Source organism: Cornus florida, unplaced genomic scaffold (genome assembly GCF_030987335.1).
Source record: "Cornus florida cultivar Cherokee Brave unplaced genomic scaffold, ASM3098733v1 CherokeeBrave_3.0.0_Hap2_Chr11, whole genome shotgun sequence".
In the NCBI taxonomy this organism is placed as follows: Eukaryota; Viridiplantae; Streptophyta; class Magnoliopsida; order Cornales; family Cornaceae; genus Cornus; species Cornus florida.
The window spans coordinates 49,144,159-49,168,659 of NW_026775581.1; the positions used below are offsets into that span (position 1 = coordinate 49,144,159).

General features: G+C 34.7%; 1 protein-coding gene and 1 pseudogene across 1 annotated transcript; one reads left to right on the plus strand and one right to left on the minus strand.

Moving 5' to 3' along the window:
• The first annotated feature begins 2,211 nt into the window (after positions 1-2,211).
• LOC132285753 (ABC transporter A family member 2-like) lies at positions 2,212-11,918 on the plus strand. Its single transcript, XM_059787951.1, has 16 exons — positions 2,212-2,791; positions 6,416-6,647; positions 6,785-6,954; positions 7,052-7,237; positions 7,374-7,469; positions 7,572-7,772; positions 7,938-8,097; positions 8,188-8,414; positions 8,998-9,115; positions 9,217-9,293; positions 9,392-9,481; positions 9,666-9,809; positions 9,891-10,193; positions 10,275-10,355; positions 11,123-11,299; positions 11,386-11,918. Exons 1-16 carry the CDS (start codon positions 2,423-2,425, stop codon positions 11,647-11,649), a joined length of 2,895 nt encoding a protein of 964 aa, XP_059643934.1. The 5' UTR covers positions 2,212-2,422; the 3' UTR covers positions 11,650-11,918.
• Positions 11,919-22,162: 10,244 nt separating this feature from the next.
• Positions 22,163-22,261, minus strand: LOC132287354 (small nucleolar RNA R71; annotated as a pseudogene).
• Between the last annotated feature and the right edge of the window lie 2,240 nt (positions 22,262-24,501).

Consider the following 24,501-nt stretch of genomic DNA (forward strand, 5'->3'; position numbering starts at 1 on the left):
ACAAAGGGAAAAAAATAAAACAAGGGGAAAAAAAATAATAAATCAAAGGGGGAAAAAAAGAGAGCATAAAGTTAAGATGCATAAAGTTATACTAGTATCTATTTTCTTTTATGTTGGGAAATACATAATATTTGATATATAATTTAAGATGCATAATGTTATACTAGTTTTTTATTTTTAAGGAAAAGTGGTTTAATTTTTTTAGATGAAAGAATTAAGCATCTTAATTTAAAAATAAAAAAGAAAAAGAAAAAAAGTAATTACTAAATATAATTTATTTGAAATATATGTATTGAATCAAAAAATCATTTTAGACGTTTATATTTTTAAGAAGTTTGGACATTTATAAAGTAAAAAAAAAAAGTGAACAATATAAAGTTTTTTTTTTACTTTTTTATATGCATAAATTATTCATAAGGATATATTGGTCCAATTTATTAAATTGTAAAGTTACAAAAGTTATTTAAACGGTTAAACGGTAATTTGGTCAAATTTTTATACAAAGAGGGTATTTTTGTTCAATTTTAAACCTTTCAATGTGTTTTTGCCCAAAAAAAAAAAAAAAAAAAAAAAAAAAAAAAAAAAAAGAGTAAATTTTCATTGAATATTTAACTTTACCCTTTATTTATTCTTTTGAAGTCGACGTTTTGACGAGTCAGGTTGATTTGAATGGTTGATGACGTGGCTTAGTCATGTCCACACATCTAACACTTTGCTGCTAAATGCGAGCAACTCGAGGTCAAAGTAATTTGTCCTGAAAATTCTTATCGTAATGACACACGATTGAATGATTGTTTACCCAACTCGTGCTAGTCTATCAGTCATGCAATTCTAATGCATCTTTGCTTGACCTGCAAGTAACCTCATCCCCTTTACCCATGTGGTATGACCTGCATGAAAATGTCAAATGTGCCCTTCACTATATTCAGCTAAAATTACCAAAGTGTCCTTTCACTCAGAAATTAACCTCTCACACTAATTGCTCCATTTAAGATCATTTCCTAAGATTGTGTTATTCACAAAATGAAAAATGAAATTTAAAAGGTAACTAATTAAAATAGTATTGATTTTATTTTTTATTTTTTATCACATGGTCAAAAATATTTAAAAGATTGAAACAGTTTTAAATTTTAATTGCCATTGAACAAGTAATTCCACTGACCATGCGTTTTCTTCTTTCTTTAGAAATAGAAAAAAATGATTCATGTGCATTGTTGAGACTTGAAGGCAACTTAATAATGTCCCAATAACTTGCGGTTGTCACCTTTAGCTAGCATTGAGCTATATATATATATATATATATATATATATATATATTCCTCTTATGGAGAAGTATTCAGAAGTGTAGTAATGAGTATTCTTGCCCAAACTATAAGTTTTTTAAAACTTGGTACTCAAATGGGGTCTATTATTTCAAATATTTAAACATAGTTTTCAAAATTTTAAAAACTCACTAGTCAATTATTATTATTTATATTTAGTTGGACTATTAGTCGATTATTGCAATTTTCTTTTTGTGAAAATTGCACTTACTTCCCCTTTACTTAGGATTATTACACTTACTCTCCTGTACTTTAGATAATTACAATTACCTCCCTTCTATGTATTTTTTTCTAAATGGGGTTGTTGTTTCATTAGAAATAAATTGTAGAGTTACAAGACAGTAAGATAGCACATTCCAATTCTCTCCCTTCTAGACATGTGTGTAAGGAAACGAACTTTGGCACTAATTCATGACGGTCAGAGATGTTCAATGCTGATATGAAAAGGGATTTTTTTTTTTTTTTTTTTTTTTTGAGCTAAATCGGCCCTTTAAATTGTTGTGAAGGCACTTTTATCCAATATTTTTAATGTGAAAAGACATTTATAGCCCTGACTCACGACATTTTCATTAATTTAATTTTCTTTAGTTAACGTATGGTTGTCTTTTTGCATAAATATTGAACAAAAGTGTTTTTGTAGTAATGTGAAGAGCATAATTGTCATATGAAGCTAAAAAATAAACCTGCCGGCCATCCTTACCTATTAGTGAAACTGACGACCAGAGTCAGTTTGTTACAAATAGAAGGGAGGCAATTGTGATTATTCGAAACACGGGAGAGTAAGTGTAATACATCCTATATAGAGGGAGGTAAGTGTAATTTACTCTTTCCCTTGGAGCATAAACCGCGTTTTATTCAACTCATTTCCCAAGAAAGCGACTACTCTGATTCCTTACACAGTATAAAATACAAGAGTCAGCGAAGAAGAAACACTATCTCTCTCTACAACAGAAACGTACAGAACCAGTGATTTTAGCGAGAGAAACAAATTATAACGTATATAGAGAGAGATTTAGAAAGTGATTTTAGTGAGAGAAACAAATTATATATATATAGAGAGAGAGAGATTTAGAAAGAGATTTAGAGAGAGAAATTGAGCAATGGAGTTGCAGAGAGGTTTGGCTCTGCTGCTCCAACAATTCAGAGCTCTGCTCACGAAGAACCTCCTCCTCTCATGGAGAAACAAGCGCTCCACATTTCTCCAGCTCTTCTCGTCGCTATTCTTCATCTTCCTCATCTTCCTCATCCAGAAATCCACCGAGTCTCGATACGCGTCGTCCAGCTCCTTCGGGAACGTCGTCGACCCCAAACCTCTTGTCTCTCCTCCGATTCCGCCGTGCGAGGACAAGCACTACGTCAAGCTTCCCTGTTTCGACTTCGTTTGGAGCGGCAATGCGAGTTCCAGGATTGGGACCATCGTCAGTCGAATTCTGGCTAATAATCCTGGAAGACCTATTCCTTCCCACAAGGTAATAATCATTGATTCTGATTTTTCAATTTCAGTGTTTAGTTTTTTTGGAATTTTCTTAGATATTTGAGTTTGGTCGAGTTTGATATTGGAGGTTTCTATTGGTTACAGGGTTTCTGTTTATAGTTGTTTATAATTTGAATTAGATATAAACTGTGGAATTGGTAGTTAGAAATGGTGGAATTGGATTGAGTTAAGTGATTACTGTTTTTATTTATTTATTTTTTTGAAATTGGAGGTGATTGGTTAGAGTTTGATGCAAAAGTTAGTAAAAATTTGTCTTTGTTTTCTGTATGTGTTGCAAATCAAGGTTTAAGAGAATAATTGTTTAAGCCAAAATTGTAAAATATTAATTTAACAAACTCTTACCAATCTCCGGTGTGTAATCGACATGTTGCTAGCTTCAACTCGGTCGAATAAGAATCCGCAATTCCCTCTGCTGTTTACAAATTGTTCATCCAAGATCAATTAGGACATCAATAGATAGCACTATACAAAAATTGAGGAGTTTAAAGAACAACCATCAAATTAGAAAATTGTTCAATAATTATTCAAGTACAGATCTCTCTTTTTTCTTTTTCCAGTCAATCATGGATTTAGCCAATGATATGAACCACGTTGCCAACCTTAAGTAGTTGGGATTAAGGCTATTGGTGATAATGATTTTTCCAGTGGCTTGTCCCATATTTTTTACCAGGCTCTGTATTACTACTTGCATTTTGTTTTGCTTCACTATTGTCTTTTTTTTTTTAATACAGTGATGGGAATTCTTCAAATCTACTGACAAGGAGTGTTCCCTTAGTAAAACTGTCATCTAATGAAGCTATTATGTCTGTTAACCCATCAATTGGTTCAGCTAACTTATCCTTGTGGCCTTGTAACATCTTGGCGTATTCACGTGACCCAATAACAATTTTGGGGGCGCAGGAGCAGTGTCCACAAGGCAGAAAATTTCTGCTAGTTTTTAAGGGTAATGTTTGGAGATTGAAAAATGCTTTGCAAAATTGTATTTTCAGGTTTGGGACAACTTGGATCAATCAAACTAAGGTTGTAGCTTGATCTAGGCTATTCATGGAAGTCTCAATAGATCGTGAAATAATCTCAATCTATTGTAATTTTTCTAGACAAGACTAGACAATCTAAGTGACAACTCAACCGGTCATAGTTCCTCTGGAGAGTTTTAACTCGATAGGAAAATACATAATTCAAATACAACTCTAATTTGCGAAACCCGTCATTAACTCTCAGAAAACTATAAATACATGTCTACCCTGTCATTCTTAGGCATGAAAACATTGAAAGAACGAGGTGAGAATACTTGGGGAGAGTTTTCAAGAAAAAGATTAAAGTTGTTTTGATTCTTATAGTGTAGTGATTAAGATTAGAACACTAATACGTTGTTTTTACATTGAATCAAGGAAGGACATGTACTTATTAAAAAAAAAATCTCAAGGTAAGAGCGGATTATTATATGCTGAGAAAATCCACCACAATGTCTTTCCATCACATCTTCATTTGAAAATTCTTGTTTGCGAAGAGTTCTTCAGAGAACAAGCATGGTGTGCTTACAATGCTTGTGAAGAAAGATGGTTCAGTGGGACAATTAGTTAACAGAGACAGGAAGTGAACTTGTATGAACTAGGGATTAGACTAAAATGGAGAGCGACTAGGTTTGTGGTGGTGAGTGGGAACCATAAGTAATAATGTAGAATGGACTGTAAGTAATTGGGGTTATGGTGAAGTGTTACATGCAAAAGATTATGTCATAGATAAATTAACAAATGTTTTCGGGCAAAGTATATGTAATTAATAGGTAAGTTAGTACTTCTTTCAGTGTGGATTGGCTAGCATCTAGACTTAAGTCCTTTAATTTTTTCCTGTTGTGGTTTTCAGCATATAAATTGTTTGTTCTTTATTACTTTTATGGTGTGCATAATTTTATATTTGTTTGATGATTTCCCATGACATAATTGATTAATTGACCTATTGAGATTAATTGAATTGAAATTAGACAACAATTGATTTTTTATTTTCCTGTGGCAAAGAACTCCCTCAATAATCTTGGGGAGACTTGGACCGTCTACCTTTCCTTTTGAAAGGAGAGGAGATACCAATAACCCACAAGCGTTGGTCACAAAAATTGATTAAATAAATAGTTAATCAGAATTTATTTGATTAAAATTGTTCAATAATCAAAATTAGGGTAAAATCATTCATGGTTTGATGTGGACCTATTCGCCCTCTCTACATCCCCTGTAAATCCATAACACATAAATAGGATGCAAGATTTTGCCGTTGTTTACAACAAAGAGGGATTTTTTTTTCCTTTTGGCACCTTGTCTTGTTGAACCCTTTGGCAGAATCAGAAATTTCTGTTACGGTCCCAATCACTACAAGGCGTTTCTCTCATCATCATCATCCTTGCCTTGATCCCATATGAATGAGATTAGTCATATGAATTCTCTTTTTCCATTCTTTCCGGCCCCACTATAAGGCCTTTCTTTCAAGGGAACCATTTTGATCCAAATGTGATCCAACTTCGGTTGTCTAGAGGGAAGAGTAGAAGTATTCAACTTTGAGGGTGTATCAGTCATTCTAGTTGTAAAAATACTAGATGAAGACAATTACCAAAAAAAAGAAAAAATGTACTAGATGAATACAAAGAAGAATGAGAAAATAGGTAAAGTATTCTAAATAAAAGCTTTCACTACCATTTCAATGAATTAAACCGTGTAAATTTTTTTCCTCAATATGAATATGAAAACCGATGAGAATCAGAGAGCCAAGGCCTGGCCAGAATCTTGACCTTTAGAACCATTATCCCTTAAAATTTACAATACTGCCATCTGCCTTTGTTTTCATTCAGTGGTATGGAAAATAAAAGATGTAGGTATCCTTCACTGTAATTTCATTCTTAGAATATTGTTCAACTTGCTGTGTATTTTAGTTATTTGGTGACCCAGATCTTCATAAATTGGTGTGTTATTGGAAGGGTAGTGATTGACTTGGTTGACAAACACATTGGATTTGCTTGACAGGTTTATTTGATTTTCATTGCAGAGTATCTTGCTTGATGTTTCTGCATATAGTTTGAAAAGATACAAGATATTAAACAATTTACTTTTCATCCTTGATTTCATTGAATACTTTGTGGGAGTAAAATGCAATTGGTTTTAAGAGCATTTCTGCAACATCAAATGACTCTTTGCACACACATACACACAAGTACGTGTATTGGTGTTTCTAGAAGAGTGGTTGCTAAAAGAAGAAAGCCTTGAAGAGGGTGCCTTTGTCTTGAAATCATCCTCAGAACAGTTAACTCAATATATTCCTTAGGATCAAAGATGGAAAACATGAGAAGAAACGGAAATTCTATATTATCTGTATACTCAATAAGACATGAAATATAAATTTTGATGGAATATTTTTGTCTAATTCAAGGGGGTGAGCTAACAGCTTTTTGCATGAAGGCTCTCCCTTCAAAGTACAGGAAATGAAAAAAGTTGTTCTTTTTGTGTTCTGACTTCTGATATATCTCATTTGACAAATCCTTTCAAGCTATGAGGCTGCATAAAAGTCTATCTACTAAGATCATTGAACAATTTTTTATTTGCTATTTATGCAGACTAAATCGTTTAGACTAAGCAGTGAAGTAGATGAGTGGCTTTACAACAATCCTATGCGCTGCCCTGGAGCTCTGCATTTTATAGAAAGAAATGCTACTGTAATAAGCTACGGTATTCAAACTAATTCTACTCCACTCGGAAAGCGAGGGCTCTTTGAGGATCCCACATTCAAATTCCAAATTCCCCTTCAAATTGCTGCAGAGCGTGAAATTGCTAGATCTTTGATTGGAGGTATTAAATACCGGTTTTTTATTTTTTATTTTTATTTTTTATTTTTTATTTTTTATTCTTTAATATTGCATTTCTTTGACCTACATTTCTCAACTTGACTAAATGCACCACTTTTCCGTCACTCCATTCATGCTCAGATCCAAACTTTAGCTGGGTTGTCGGTCTAAAGGAATTCGCACACCCTGCATTTGAGATTTTCTCTGCTGTGGCTTCCATAGGACCTACCTTTTTCCTTGCAATTGCCATGTTTGGTTTTGTCTTCCAAATTAGTTCTTTGATCACAGAGAAAGAACTCAAACTTCGCCAGGTATTGACTAGTTACTGTGTTTGATATTAAAAGAAGAATTAACATTCCCGGACCTCCACAGAACAATTCTTATACTCTTCATTCACATGCTTAACAGGCAATGACTTTAATGGGCCTGTATGATACTGCCTATTGGTTGTCATGGCTCACATGGGAGGGAATTATCACTCTTCTTTCGTCACTTTTCACTGTGCTCTTCGGAATGATGTTTCAATTTAATTTTTTCTTGAACAACAACTTTGCAGTTGTTTTCCTTGTGTTCTTCCTTTTCCAACTCAATATGGTACGTTTCCTGTTACCATCTATATTTTTCACCAAACTCATTTATGCCTACACATTCCATTTACCTATTTTTAATTAAGCAAAGTTCATTTTGTTATTTTGACAGCTGATCTATATTTCCTGTATTTTGATGCTAGGTTGGTTTTGCCTTCATGCTTTCAGCCTTCATTAGCAAGTCCTCTTCGTCCACAACTGTGGGTTTCTCTATATTTATTGTTGGTTTTCTAACTCAAGTAAGTTGCTTCCTTCAAAATTCTCGAACAGAAATTACTGACTTATTGCTTCCTTACCATTTTGTCGTTAGAACCAAAAAAGATTTCTTTTTGTGTTTGCAGCTTGTTACGGGTTTTGGATTTCCCTACAGTAGTAACTTTTCTAATACCTATCGGATCATATGGTCAATTTTCCCACCTAATCTTCTTGCACAAGCTCTTACGTTGCTTTCTGATGCAACTTCCACTCCTGAAGATAATGGAATCAGCTGGAGTAGAAGAGCAAAGTGTGCACCAAATGATACAGAGTGTGTGATTACAATTGTATGTTCACCCTTTGCAGCTTGAAAACAATTATTTTACAATTTTGGTCTTCTTCTCTCTCTCTCCCTCTATTTTTTTTTTTTTTTTCTTTTTTTTTTTCAATTTTATCTCTAATAGATTTCAATGGTTAACCACCTTTTGCATAAATTTTCATAATTTTGGCAGAACGAAATATATATATGGCTCGTATCAACTTTTTTCCTGTGGTTCTTTTTGGCTATCTACTTCGACAATATCATGCCGAACTCATCAGGTGTGAGAAAATCATTGTTCTACTTCTTGAACCCTGGGTACTGGACAGGAAAAGATGGAAACAAGGTGGAAGGTAATTGAATTTAAAGTTGCACTTTGTTTTACCTAGACCTCTTGATTAGCTAGTATTGGTGGCTAACCTCTATTTTCTGTCTTGTTTCAGAGGGAGGCATTTGTAGTTGCACTGGGTCAGTTCCACCTTTGGAAGATTTAACTCCAGAAGACGAGGATGTTCTTGAAGAGGAAAACTTTGTGAAACAGCAAGCTAGTGATGGTGTAGTTGATCCAAACACTGCCATTCAAATACGTGGCCTTGTAAAAACATATCCTGGAACAACGAAGATCAGTTGCTGCAAGTGCAACAAGACTTCACCTTACCAAGCTCTCAAGGTAACAGTATCCTTTTGCCTTAAAGTACCCAGTGTCATTTTAGATTAGCTTAAGGGGGCAAGAGGAATCTTTTGTTCAAATTAGTGCAATGCTGTAGCCTTGCATCCTAGATAGTGGTTCTAGGTCCAACTGTTTGCATTATAGATTACCTTTTACCTAATTATCCAATTTCATTCTACCCAAGGACCTAGTTGTGTTTGGGATTTCATCCAAAAAAGACAACAGAACAAGTAATACTTGTTTTTAGTCAGGTCTAAGGGGCCAGATGATGCACTGTTCATAAAAACCATATCATAGACATAAATAGAGATGTAGGCCCCTCCATGGCTCCGTGTTGGTCCCCATAAAGGATCCCCGATCCATCCCTAAGTGTGATACGAACCTCCTTTTTTGCTTGATGGCATACAAAAGGTTTAAGGGGGGAAGGTTTTTTCCATTTAGATTTATGTATTTTTCTCAGATATTCTGATTATCATTTTTACTTATATTTTTTTCTCCCTTAACAATCACATTAGTGGACCTCATTCTAAAACACAAGAAAAATATGACATCTGTAACCATATGAGCTGGACATTACTTTCAGGGCTTGTGGGTGAACTTTGCAAAGGATCAGCTTTTTTGTCTTCTTGGACCAAATGGAGCTGGAAAAACTACTGCTATTAATTGTTTGACTGGAATTACACCGGTGACTGCTGGTGATGGTAATAGCTTTTGTTCCATGTTTTCCTATTCATCAGATTATAATTTTGTCTGGATACAGGTAGGTGGAATCTAATGATGCCATGAATTGTCTCTTTTACAGCATTAGTATATGGACATTCCATTCGAAGCTCTGTTGGGGTGTCGAGCATTCGTAAAATAATAGGAGTTTGTCCCCAGGTAACTTCTTTAGTTTTCCAAGAACATATAGATATTTAACTCTGTTTAGCAATTTAACTTTCACAAAAGAAGACGCTAAATTGTTTTACATTTCATAGTTTGATATCCTTTGGGATGCATTGTCTGGTCAAGAGCACCTCCACCTCTTTGCCAGTATTAAAGGACTGCCCCCCGCTTCAATTATATCGGTGAGTGCTATGCAAATCTAAAACTGGTTTTCAAGCTTCTTGTTTTTTTAGGTCTTCTTTCGCAATTATAATTCTTGATTTTAAAGAAATAAAGATATTACTATCATGCTGTATGAGCTCGCTAAATTGGAGTTGACAAATCAGGTTAATATTTTCTAAGATGTATGAATTTACACAAATACAGGTTGTACAGAAATCATTAGCAGAAGTGAGACTCGTCGAAGCAGCCAAAATGAGAGCTGGTAGCTATAGTGGAGGAATGAAACGCCGCCTCAGTGTTGCAATAGCCCTCATTGGTGATCCAAAGTTGGTCATTTTGGATGAACCGGTATGCATATTTGAAAACCTTGATTCTTCATATATAATCAATTACTTTATCTGGTGACAGAAAGTTTGCTATATTTTGCAGACTACGGGGATGGATCCAATATCTCGGAGGCACGTTTGGGACATAATTGAGGAGTCAAAGAAAGGGCGTGCCATTGTCTTAACTACTCACTCAATGGAAGAAGCTGACATTTTAAGTGACCGTATAGGAATCATGGCAAAGGGAAGACTTCGCTGCATTGGAACCTCAATTAGGTTGAAGTCACGGTTTGGAACTGGTTTTATTGCCAACCTAAGCTTCTCCGGGAGCACTAATGAAACTCCTGCAAGAGGGGATACCATTACAACAACTCAGCATGAAGCTGTGAAACAGTTCTTTAAGACTGTATGTTGCTTGACTTAATTTGTTTAATTATGTTCTTTTAAGCTTCAAATGCTTGCATTTGACTTTTTTTTTTTTTGACAGCATTTGGATGTGGTACCAAAAGAGGAGAACAAGTCTTTCCTGACCTTTGTTATTCCTCATGATAAGGAGGGGCTGTTGACGGTAAAACACTTCAACCTCCGTAAACTTTTAAAATTGTTTTTGGTTTGTCTTGACCAATGCTTTAAATACTACAAATCGTGGAATGAAACTATTTAGTCTTACAAATCATACGATCATTATATTATAACCATGCGCCTAACTTTCATTCTATAAGGTGGCACTTTGGGAAAATCGATTCAAATAAACTATGTGATATGGAAAGAAGTCAGTCAATAACTTTTTTTCTCCAAACTCACACTGTTGTTTGCTGCTTTCGATACTTTATCATTAGAGTTCCTCTGCAAAATGGAGGTTCTTTATTTATTTATTTTTTCTATTTTATTTAGTTTATTCTGTTTTTTTATTTTCTTCTAAGAGAGGAAAGGTGGAGGATGGGGGTGGAGGTGTCAAGAGATGCTGATTTCTGCCTGTATTCCATGTTACATAATCGTTGTTTTAAACCACCCCCCCCCCCCCCCCCCCACTCCTCTTTCTAGTGTTTAACACTGACTTCTGATATATATGTATGTATAGATATGCATATGTATTTATTTTGATTGGTTGATTCTGACTCCTAATTAAAACCGTCTTAGTTCTAAAAACAATTATTTTTATTCATCTTACTTAATTTCTACATATCATAGATTTCTACTTGGAACAAAAATGCATTCAGTTGTGGAATATGTTTTGACATCAAATGTAAATATCATACGCATAAAGATTCCACTCTTGTTTTATATTTATTTTTCCTTACTTTTCTTCTTTTGTTTGTCAATTCTCCGTGCCAGAACTTCTTTGCAGAGCTCCAAGATAGAGAAAAAGAATTCAGTATAGCAGATATCCAACTCGGTCTTACAACTCTTGAAGAAGTTTTCTTGAATATTGCAAGGCAAGCAGAGCTAGAAAGTGCTGCAGCTGAGGGGAGCTTGGAAACTCTGACTTTAACATCAGGAACTTCAGTTCAAGTAAGTGTCATTGATTTGCATAACTTCTGTTGCATAGTAAGCTACATTACCAAATGAACGTTCTCTTTTCTTCAACGATGATGCAGATACCCGTGGGCGTAAGGTTTGTCGGTATCCCGGGAACAGAATCCGCAGAAAATCCGAGAGGGATTATGGTAGAAGTATACTGGGAGCAAGATGATTCTGGTGCGCTCTGCATTTCTGGTCACTCACCTGAAACTCCAATACCGCTTCATGTTCAACCAACAGCTTCTTCAACAGCCACTTCCCAGAGAAATCTCCTAGGTCGATCGGGACCAGTTCTTGGAATTGTGATTGATCCTGATCAAATTGGTACTGCAAATTCTTAATGGTATATGATTGTTTGGAAAAGCATTAGGAGTTGTTTGTTTTGTCTATCCAGCAAATTAAGATAAAAATCTCTGTCCTCATAGCTGTTTGATTCTTTAAAAACATTAAAATTATGAAAATTTTGCTTTAGCAATTCCGTTTTGTAAAGTTTTTCTATCATTATATTCGTGTAATATTTTTCACCTGTAGAATACTGTGCAGCTATATACTTGTAATATTTTTCACCTGTAGAATACTGTGCAGTCAACTTTTTTACTTTTTCTTTTTCTTTTTCTTTTTCAGACAGATGATAGCAAACAGCAGCACACTTGCACTTGCACTTGCAGCAGCTACTAAAGAGATAAAAATGAACTAGGAATTGTCAGGTTTTCTGATTCCCCAAGATGCTTTTGGTCATAAAAGGTAAAAGCACTTTAGGCCCAGTTTGGTTGAAAAGAAATGGGAGTAAAATAAAAGAATGAAAGGAAATGGAGGGATATACCTCTATTTTTTTTTTTTTTTTGATATAAATTTTTGGAAGGAAAATAAAGGGAATAAATGGAGAGGCTAGCCCATTATTAATGAGACACTTGGATCAAAGAACACCTCAAATATCTTACCATATAAATAATGTCTCTACATCGGCAAGAAATACCACTCCCAACTCTGAGTCATGGGTTGAATAATTTTGCTCATGCATCTCCCAACTCTGAGTCATGGATGGAATAATTTTGCTCATGCATCTTGAATTGACGTGAACCATAGGTCACCCTTCCTATTTGCATCAAAGCACAACCCAAAATAAATGGTGAAACCCAAGCCACGGGTATCACTAAAATTGGGGCGTTGGTCAATCTCCTCTTCAATTCTTGAAAAGCATGGAGTGGAATAATTTTGCTCATGCATCTTGAATTGACGTGAACCATAGGTCACCCTTCCGATTTGCATCAAAGCACAACCCAAAATAAATGGTGAAACCCAAGCCACGCTCGGGTATCACTAAAATTGGGGCGTTGGTCAATCTCCTCTTCAATTCTTGAAAAGCATGGAGTGGGTTTAGAATGGTGTACCCTTCACTACCCCCGCCCCTGCAACAATTTAAAAATCTCGTTCCCGCCCAAAACCGCAAAAATGGGGGGACTTTTTACCTATTCCTGCCCTGTTTAACATCTTTACCCCCGCAGGTAACCCGTTTAACACCAAAAATTCTCCTTCATTTAATTTTTTTTATCAACTAAAATTATATAATTATTGAAAAGATTCATAACAAAAAATGAATAATAAATAGTTTAACATAAAATTCAACATTAAAAACATTCTAAATGGTCGTGCAAGCAACTTGTTCTAGATTTTCAAATTTTGTTACAAAATAAACTGTCTCAATATATATACTAATGAAATAGGGGTACTAATGTCTCAATATATATACTAATGAAATAGGGTACTAATGCGAAATATATATACTAATGAAATAAGGGTACTTGAGTAATTTATCTATCTAAACGGGGTGAGGAGATTCGCCCCCGTATTGAATCTGTGCGAATTTTTATTATATCAAATTATTCCCACCCAAATAAGCTAAACAGTTCTCCAAAATTGTCAAAACGGGAAGGGGCAGGACAAGTACCCGCAGGAAGAGGACAAATTGCCATCCCTACTCACAAGGCTCGAATTATACAAATAAACAAAGAGCCAAATTAGGATTGGTATGGCCTAATTAACTCCCTGTATGGTATGATTAGCCTTAATCCCTAAAAATCAGGGATTTTGTACCTACAATTTTGTACCTACAATTAGTAATAATCTGTTTTGTCAATTTTTTTAAAACAAGCTAATTCATGTTTTTTTCGGTGCCACACACAAAGTAAAACAATATTTTCCTTTATTTTCTTTTCACCTTGTTTTTTAAAACATGACCAAGGATTACATATACCCTCTTTTCTATCTTTAATTATTCAAACACGATGACAGTTACCTTCTTTTTTCTTTCAAGTTGAAAATTCTATCTTTCTCCTCTTCATGCTCTTTGAAGCCATCGATATCAACAAAACTTTGGACAAAAATATTTTATTATCATTACGACATCATCACATCAACATCATACATGTAGTTGTATAATCTTCCAAAGCATACTATTTTGTGGATATATATATATATATATATATATATATATATATATACATATATCTCTCGTGCAATGAAGTACCATACAAGTAAATATATAAGAATCCAAATCTATCAAATCACTCATGTTATGATCTTCTACATCACACGTCTATAAAATTCTAAATCACATGTCTATAAAATAACTAGCAATAAAGACTTTCATACATGCTAAAGAAAAAATTGTCATGATTCAACACATTATTCACTTATGTGTGTTCTCACATAATGCCAAAGATTTGTTGCATGTGTGTTTTATTATATAAAATTCACTTGGACATTATTAGGATGTTACAATGCCTTTTACAATATAATTGAAACTAATAAACTTGTGGCCTAGTGATACTAAATCCCTATTTCTCAAAAAGATATTAGGAGTTCGAGTCTCGGTGGAAACATATGTACATGAGTACCAACTAGAAGAAAAAAAAAAAAAAAAAAAAAAAAAACCAACCAATCAATTTTGATTTTCATAAAATTGGAGCGAGTTTTCATGAAAAAGTATCTGTTACAAAAATTAACAGAAAATGAAACCAAAAAAAACATAAACAAAACAAAAATTTATGTGATTCATCTAAAATTAGGCTATATCAATAGAGTCACCAAGATTTCACTATGGTAAAGAGCGAAAAAAGAGAGACACTTTCGTGCTCGTTCCCCAACTATATTAATGTTTGGGAGGACACATAGGAAAGAAAGATTGGAAGCATCATTTTCATACACTGAGCTACAGGTTTCATCTCGAAGTGGCCTTGCACCCCAATACACTCCTATAAGTTAGGGTCATGGTTCGCAGTCGTGGTCGCGATGTAACGGACTCGGGCGAGTATCGGTTTTAAGTAATGATATCGGTTATCGCAGCCAGGAATTTTTTTTAAACACGCACATATTGACTAAAATGTACCGATATGCGACTTTTTATAACATAATTTGATAAAAGATGAATTTTTAATGAATTTTAGTGATTTTTAATAAAATTTTCAATGATCATTTAGCATAAGTAACGAACCTTTAATGAATTCTAAGTTTTTGTCGTCATAAAAATGTTTAGTATTATACTTTTTGCAAAACTAATGAATAAAAATGAACTTAATTATGAAATAAATGAATACGTATATCATACCACACATAAAATTTAGTTCTACAATTAATGTCAAAAATACTGAGAATAATACATAATTCACCACCAAAATGAATGACGTGGTGGATCTTGCGGTTGAGGTAAAGGATTGAATATTTGATCCATCATCATTAGATCATCGTCCTTCCATGGTGGATCATAGTCATATGAATGGCCTGAGTGATAGAGATAACTCTGAGCCTGTGTATATCCCGATGAACTATTAGATTGATCAATACTAATGCTATGCCTTTGCCCATTATATCCATAAGGCATATGAATCTAAGGAGGCACAAGGGGCATTCGTATCCATACCCATAGCCATATCCATAAGGCATTGGAGTATATATTCATACCCGAGGTTGTAGAGTTGGTTACGGATAGTAACTTTGACCAGGACTATTACAAGAGCCTGATGATTATCCTAGTAAAAATTCCCCAAAGCTACGCATTGGGTACTCTTTGATACACAAGAAGAATTATTATCATTCATTGGAACCCCAATCACTTCATCAATCATCCGAAAAAGATTATCAGTGTCAGAGTCGAGACAAGCATCCTTCCTCTCTTGTAACCATGGATCAAGGGGATCATCCTCCTCGAAAATATAGTCTAGATTGATGGGACTATAGTTATTTTCAATCTCCTCTACACTGCTACGTGTTATGTGTCTAACCTTCAGCCTCAAATTATATTGCAAGTACACCAATTTTTGAATTCTTTCATATTTCAGTCTATTTCTTGTCTTGGTGTGGATGAGGCTGAATGTGTTACGTTCACAATTAGATGATGATGTTGTCTGACTCAAAACTCTCACAGCTATTTTTCGTAACTCTGGAGCACTAGTCCCGTATAACAACCACCATTCAGCTGCAAAGTACAAAGTGCAAACACAATAATTATATTGATTAAGAATTTAAGAGTTTACTCTTTTGGTCCCCTCCTTTGTGTCCCAAACTTCACCCTTATACTGATATTGGGGATTTAAAAAATAACCTAATAAAAGTAAAATTATTATCATGGTAACAAATAGGGAAAAAAAAATTAAAAAATTTATAATTTTAATTAAATACCAGCTACATGTAAGTCATGGTGAAGGGTGCTTGTCCACCGCTTTTCAATTATTCTTAAATATTCCTTCCTATATCGACAATCCTCTTTTATTTTGCTTCTTTGCACGTTCCACAACTTCATATATAAAACCCATAGTGGGATTCTCTATCTCCATCAACTAATATAAGGACTTTCAGCAATGGTTCCTGTACTCTTTTTTTTTTTTTTTTTGATACTCACACATATATCTCTCTGTTGAAGCTCAAATTCTTGACTTCTCTCTAAGAAGTAGAGATTTGATACCGTTAAGCTATTGGTCTGTTGGTACTTTTTTTATTTCAATGATTTTTTTCCAAAATGAAGTACCACTGATAATATGTTTCACTTCATATGAATCACCAGTTTTCATTTTCCCCCACCTAAAATTATTCATATTATTAGTAACTAGTAAAGTAACAACAAAGAGAAATAAATACTATACAAATTTTCTTTTTCTTTTTTAAAATAATAAAAAGCTAAATGGATGAGATTACTTACTTGGAATTTTTAAATGCATCGGATTGAAACATTGTCCGCAAGGCATCTTTATGCCTGACAAAACTCTGTAGAGCAAGGAAATTAGTGGCAAAACGAGTGACGTTTGGGCGAAGCAACTCCCTATTACTGGTGAAAACCCTTATATAGTTATGAACCCATGAGTGATTGTAAATAAAATGTCATTTGCGTCTCCCTATAGACACCACTAACTCTTATATTTTTTTAACATCTCTTCTAAAATGAGATCGATGGCATGCGCTGCACAACTTGTCCAATACAAATGATGTCTATTTTCCAGTAGCTTTTAAAGCAGACTCGTTATCCGTTAAGATTCATCTGAGTCACAATATCATCTGAATGTGCGATGCATCAACTGATTTGTGAAAATATGTGAATTTATTACAATAAACAAGAAAATTGATAATGTGTTTATCAGTCGTGCTCTTCCACCCATCACACATAATCGTGACTCCCCTCTCCTCAAAATTAGGCTTATAAAGGTCAACCTACTCCTTTATATCCGTATAGGCCGCTTCTAAATATTTTTCTGCAAGCTCCTTAGCAGTTGGACCCACCCCAGGCTCACACTCAGAAACAATGTCAAGCGTAGATTGGGTGTATGGAGAATCAATAGTGTTAAATGATACATGGTTATAATAATACCATCTGGCAATTGCCACCCCCATTTTGTTAAAATCTACTAAAAAAAATTAAGCAAAATAATAAATCAAAACACATACAACAAGTAAACAAATGGATTTTCGTGTGCAGAGTAGTATATGGATTTTTTGTGAGAGGGATCTGCCATAATATAAAAATTACAACTTCAAAGTGAGAAAAATAAAAAAATAAAATAATAATAATAATAATAATAATAATAAATCATACAATTTTGTACTTACAACGTTTAGAGTACCGATTGCCTTGCTTCCTTTCTTCTTCCTTTATTGCTTAAAAATAAGTAAATTTTCCTTGCTTTCTTCTTCTTTTCTTGCTTCAAAAGCAGTTAAATATATAGCAGTCAGTGAACCTCTTTTACAGCACACTGATTCTTCTATTTTACAAAATAATATAAATTTATCATTATGAAAGTTAAAATGATAAGACCTGATGGACAGAAAACTAGACCTCCATACACTACTTCATCAGGCTAGTGCTTAGGACAAAATTCAAAGAATATATAATGGTAAAGGACTCACGGGCCAAAACATTAAAGAATAGAATAATATTTTTTTTCCAAAGTAACCTGCAGGTTGCAAGCAAGATATCCTGCACTAACAGCTTTGTTATTATAAAGTTATGTCCTCATCCCTTTTTATTTTTTCGTTTTTTTATTAATGTACAAATCTGAATTGTCAAGTCAAAAGACTCCAAACTTATGCTCTGTGTACAAGCTACAAAGTCATAGGCCCATAGCACACAGTCATCCAACCCGGATCAAAACCTTCTCCTGCGCAACAGTAGAGCCGGTCACAATAGTGAGTTAAAATCGTAAAAATTAAAAATTAAAAAAAATAAAATTTTTGTATATATACACACACATACATACGAGACCAAATAAAAATCAGACCAACTTTTTTTTTTTTTTGGTTCTACACACAAATATTTCCCTAACCTACAACTTCTTGTATATCACAATATTTCTCTAATTTACATCATAATTTTTTCCTTACCAACATCCCACTTATTATACAAATACATATATAAACATATCTAAATATAAATTGTATATCACAATATTTTCCTAACCTAAGCTATATCTCAACTTTTCACTTACCAATATCACACGATTCATTGTTTTATCTTATTTGGGATGTATGTTAAAAAAATGTTAGGATGCTAGTAAGTAAAAATTTGAAAAATATCGAGATATTGTTAAGGAGAAAGTTGGAATGTATAAACTTTCTATGTTTACACTAAAAACTGATTTACTTATATCCCAACTTTCTCTTTACCAGCATCACATTATTCATTACTTTATCTTGTTTGGGATATATGTTAAAAAAATGTTGGGACGCTAATAAGGAGAAAGTTGGAATGTACGTTAGGAAAATTTTATGATGCAAAACCAACATTCAAACATTTTTCTAACAAGAGAAATAGATGAATAGTAGATCGTATTCTAAGAAAATATTGGGATGTACATTCGAAAAATATTGAGATGTTGTTAAAGAGAAAGTTAAGATGTATAGATTTTGTATATATGTACTAAAAACTGGCTTACTTTTTTTTTGTCTTTTTTTATTAAGTGACGTGGCAAACTTTGTATGTATACACTAATACGTCTTCAGTAAAAATTGATTTACTTTCTTTTCTCTTTTTTGACTAACTGACGTGGCAAAATGGTGTCCACATATTACTCACAGGCTGGGACATATGCACTGTTGCGTAGGAGACGATTTTGATCCCATGCAACCCACTTTCTTCGAATCAAAAATAGACTCCAAGAGATAAACATTGTTTTTTTGTTGAAAGTTTGCTCTGTCCAATGTACAACTTTATAACTACATTGAAACTTCCATTTTTTTTTTAGTCCAGCAAACAGATTGCAAGTCTGCAAAGTGTAAACATGAAAACCCAATATGGCTGGTGATGAGCGTTGAAAAGTGCGTATTTAAATCCCTTAAGTTTAGGCATTCTAGTACCTTTATCTATCTTACTTTACCATTTTAGATTGATTTCGTATTATTTTCATTTTCAGGCACTTATCCCGAAAATAAGTTAACTCAGCCAAATAAGAGCTTAATTGAAGCAATTCTGGGATTAAACAAAGAAAGGAGCAAAGTGGAGAAAGAGGGAAGCAAATGAAGCTAAAGGTGACAAGCAGCAAAGTTCGATCGATCGAACAATGATCGATCTCAGCACTTCAAGATAGATCCAAGCCTTGGCCCAAAAGCATAAAGTCAAAAAGTTCGATCGATCCAACACCACCCTTCGATCGATCGAATACTTTTGTCCTTATTCAAATGATTGATCCTATCCACAGTTGTATCACCCACTAATCACTTTTGTCCTTTTCCCATAAATATCTCTCCAAAATATCTCGGATTTGTCTTTTCCCAAAAAGCTCAACCAGTTGGATCGATCTAGCCTAAGTTCGATAGATCTCAGCCAGTTCGATCGATCGAACTTCCTCCAGTGCGAAAAAATTAAAATTCCAGCTTGTGTAATCTGTCCTCTATCCAATCATTAGAGAATATTCTTTGCATGACCCCAGCTCATTTTGTGTGCCACTTGACCTACCTATAAAACGAATATGATGTACTTTTTGAGCATGTAAACTATTATAGGGTTTAATCTCTTGGAGAGAAAGTTTAGAGGAGGAGGAGGCTAAAGACACCATTGGAGTTCTTCATCAACAAGGAGCAGATTTCAACCATGGAGTTAGCCCTTGAGGGTTGGAGCAACATCACCATGAGTGGCTAGACATCCTCTTGGGGCTAGAGTTAGCCCCAAGCATGCTTTCTATATCTTAATCTTGTGTATTATTGAGGGATTAGTGTTGTAATTGATGTTTTAACACTTTGATATATTTAGATCTTGTTTATTCAATGATTTATGTGGATTAATGCTTCCAATTGATCATTTCATTCTATCCATATGTCTATGTATGCTAGAATAGATGTTCATGTGCTTGTCTCTAGATTTTGTGTTATTGATGCATGTCTATGTGTATTGATGCTATAGATTTGGAGATTGTCAAAACATAGTGCTTAAATGAATGCTTTTGTGATTCTCTTGATGGTTCATACTTATCTCTTGATGGATTGTGCCTCTTCCCTAATTTATTTTCATGCTAGTAGTGTAGTTGTAGTGTAGTGTTAAATGGGAGGACAATCTATGCTTGTTATTTGATGATCCAAGCTTTTGAATGCAAGTAGCATATGTCTCTATCCTTGCGTTGTATTTAGATTGTGAGCTTAATGAAAGGATTAATGACTTGTTTTAATTTATTGTGCCTTTCATATGTTGTTTAGACAACATATGCTTCATTGCTTAGATATATTGTTCCTTTCACATGATGTTTAGATAATACATACTTAACTAGTCATCTTTACTTGTTGAATCAACCAAATACACACACACCAATATTGCAACACACATTTGCCCTCATTAATCACTTGTCAATGATATAGAAATGCATTGCTTGGTGGTGATCTCTAAACTCCAAGATCTCTCTCTCTTACTTACTCTTAATTGCATTATTTTACTATCGCTTAATTTAATTTAGTTATTCTTTAATCAACCAACTAACCAATTGTTTGATCACTCGACCTACTAGCCCTAATAACAATTCTACGATATTGCTCGATCCTTATAATCCCTTGGAACGTTCCCTACTCGCCCTAGCTATATTTTTAGTGAAAGGTAGTAGTAGCTTCTATAAATGAAAAACTCTTGGCCCTCGCCTTAAAATTCACACTCTTAAGCTTATGGTAGGACGACGGCCACAACAAGTTTTTGGCGCCGTTGCCGAGGATTGATTGATTAGATTAGGCAACGTCGGAATTGTGAAATTGATTAGGATTAGTACTCTTTTGATCGTGTCTTTACCTTAGTTCTATTTTTCTTTTTGGTTACTTATTTTGTTGATTACTTGACTAGGTGCATTGTTGGAGAGGAAGCAAGCAAAGGATTCATCAAGCATTCAAGCAAGCAAAGAAAGTAAAAAGCTAAAAATTCTAAAAATTGCTAAGCTAAGCTATAAATTTGGAGTTGAAGTGCTAAAGGACCTTTGTGAGACTTTCTTTACTCAATCCCTTAGTTAAATCGTCGGCTCGTGTGGAGGTATATTTTTAATTGTCTTGCATCATTGTTGTTAAAGCATGGGAGTATGAATTAAGTGTTTGTGGAAGAAGTCTAATTGCATTGTTGTGAAGGCATAGTGTTTGTCATTCTTTGTGTTTGTTGTGTTTTGCATCGTGCATGCATGGACGTCATTCATTGAGACCAACTCTTGTCCCACTTGATTTGCATCTTGAATCTATCGATAGAAATCCTAGGGGAAGAGGAAGTTCAAATAGAGCCAATCTTTCAATGGATGACCATAATGACAATAATGTTGAGGACCTTGGTCACATAGACCAACAAGGTATCCTTCATCCTAATGTGCACAATGAGAACATACAAGTACCATTAGGAATGCCTAGGCCATTCATTCACCAACCACCACAACAACAAGGCCAAGTTCCATATGGAATACCAAGGCCAATGTATGCTCCACAACCTCCCATCAACAATCAAGGAATTCAAAACCAAGGTGTTCATGTTGCATCTCAAGTAGCTAATCCACCTCTTGCTTTAAGAGACCATTATGTGCCTAATGAGTATAATCCACCTACATGCATCCAATTACCTCCATTTAGAGTACATCATTATAAAATTACGCCACAAACCATTCAAATACTTCCTAACTATCATGGACTTCCAAGTGAAGAACTTTACAAGCATTTGGATGAGTTTCTTGAAGTATGTTCCATTGTAAAATATACGGACATGCCGGAAGAGGTTTTAAGACTCAAACTTTTTCCATTCACCTTAAAAGACAAGGCAAAGTATTGGTTTAACAATCTTAGACCTTTTTCAATCACTTCTTGGGCAGAAATGTAACAAGAGTTCTTGAAGAAGTACTATCCGATTTCTAAGACCAATGCCATGAGAACCTCAATTCGAGAATTTTCACATGGGGATGGAGAAACGTTTCATGAGGCATGGGAACGCTTCAATGAATTGCTTAGGAAGTGTCCACATCATGACATGCCCAAATGGTAATTAGTTTAATACTTCTTTGAGAGCTTAACGGACAACTATAAGGGTATGGTTGATGCTTCCATAGGTGGCTCATACATTGATAGGCATGAGGATGACATATGGCGTCTCTATGAGAGCATGAGTGAAAATTCTTTGCATAGAACATTATCATCCAAGAATGGTAGAAATTCACAAGGTAGGAAAAGTATTGGCTTACATCAAGTCGACCATTCAAATGAAATAGCCGCCGAAATGAAGTCTTTATCTCAAAGGTTTGATCAATTTTTGATTAACCAAAACTCGGCGAACCAAGTATCTTCCTTCCCTAACCATTCTCATCGTGCATCAAATGAAACATGTATGACTTGTTCTAGTGTTCTTCATTCTACTTCTCATTGTCCTCACGGACAAGTGCAAAGTGAACCTAATGAACAAGTCAATGCAACTTTTGTGAACCAAGGGAACAATCCTTACGGTACTCATTATAATCCAAGTTGAAGGAATCATCCGAATTTCTCTTGGAAAAGCCAAGGGGAGGGCTCAAACCCTTCCCAATGCGGTTTTCAAGGGAAGTACATTCCACCTCCACTTCAAAACCAAGGATCCCAAGGCTATAGACCTTATCAATCACAAGGGAATCAATTTGCTAATTCTTATTTTCCCAACCAATCTTATTCCCAAGGTAATACTAGAAGTCCCGCTTTTGAAGAAAAAGTTTTGAATGCTTTGGGCACTTTAGAGGCTAACACTCAATTACTTCATTCTCACTCTCAATCAATTGCGAAGTTAGAAACCCAAGTAGGGCAAATAGCAAGCACTCTCAATGCAAGAGAGAAGGGAAAGATGCCTATAAATGCCCCACCTAAGCAACAATGTGTTGTGGAAACCCATTCCTTATCAGAAGTCCACACCATTGAATATGTTAATGTGGTGACTACCTTGCGGAGTGGTAGGATTGTGGACAATCAAGTTGGAATGTCCAATGAAGAGAGTGAACCGGTACAACCTCAAGTTGTCACCCGTCCCGTTTCACACCCCATTCCTCCTTCATTGCATATGCATGATCTTGAAAATAAGAAAGTCTAGAAAGATGTGTTTGAAAAATGATGTTGAAAAGGTTTTGTTAAAAAATGATTTAAAAACTTCTTGTGTTGAAGAGAGTTCAAAAGAAAATTTTGAAAAAATGTTTGAACCAAAAGTTTCATTTCCGGATGCCTTAAAATGATCCATTTCAAAAGGCAAACAAAAGGCAAAAACCAATGAAATAATGGAAATGTTTAGGCAAGTGAAAGTTAATCTTCCACTATTAGATGCAATTAAGCAAATTCCGGCTTATGCCAAATTCTTGAAAGACTTGTGCACCCAAAAGCGGAAGAACAAGAGCCAAGCACCAAGAAAAGTGGTTTTGACCGAGCAAGTAAGCTCAATTTTGCAACATAACACTCTTCCAAAGTTTAAGGACCCCGGTTCACCCACTACATCATGCATTATTGGTGATCATATCATTAATCGGGCGCTTCTTGATTTAGGAGCAAGTGTTAACCTTCTTCCATACTCGGTTTATGTCAAATTGGGCCTAGGTTTTTTAAACCGACGTCGGTAGTTTTGCAACTTGCCGACCGATCCATTAAGAAGCCTAAGGGTATAATTGAGGATGTTTTGATAAAGATTGACAAATTCTTCTTCTCGATTGATTTCGTTGTCATAGACACGGAACCGGTTTCTAATCCTAAGAGCCAAATTCCCGTTATACTTGGCCGTCCTTTCTTGGCAACCGCTAATGCCAACATCAATTGTAGGACGGGGATAATGAAGATCTCATTTGGCCACATGAAGGTGAAGTTGAATATCTTTAATCCCACACCTAATTCATTTGACAAATATGAAGGAGAGGTTAATGTTGTAGATAAATGTCATGATCTTCAATGTCAAGGAAATGAGCTTTTGTGTAAAACCAAAACTTCCAAAGGATCATCTTAAACCTTGCATTCTAAAAATCTTGTTTCAAACTCTTGCTTTGAAAGGGCATGGAAGCCCAAAGGTTGTGATTGCATAGACAAGGGACCAAACGTTTCTTTAGGGTTTCTTTTGAGCTTAATCCAACAAGTTCTTCAAAGAACCATTTGTTGGGTGGAGTTCAAAGCATCTATCACCCTAACAAGGAGGGGATGCATTATAAGATCTTTGATCTGTGCTAAAAGAGCCCAATGTCTTACTAGAGATGTTAAAGACTAGCAAAAGCATTCGT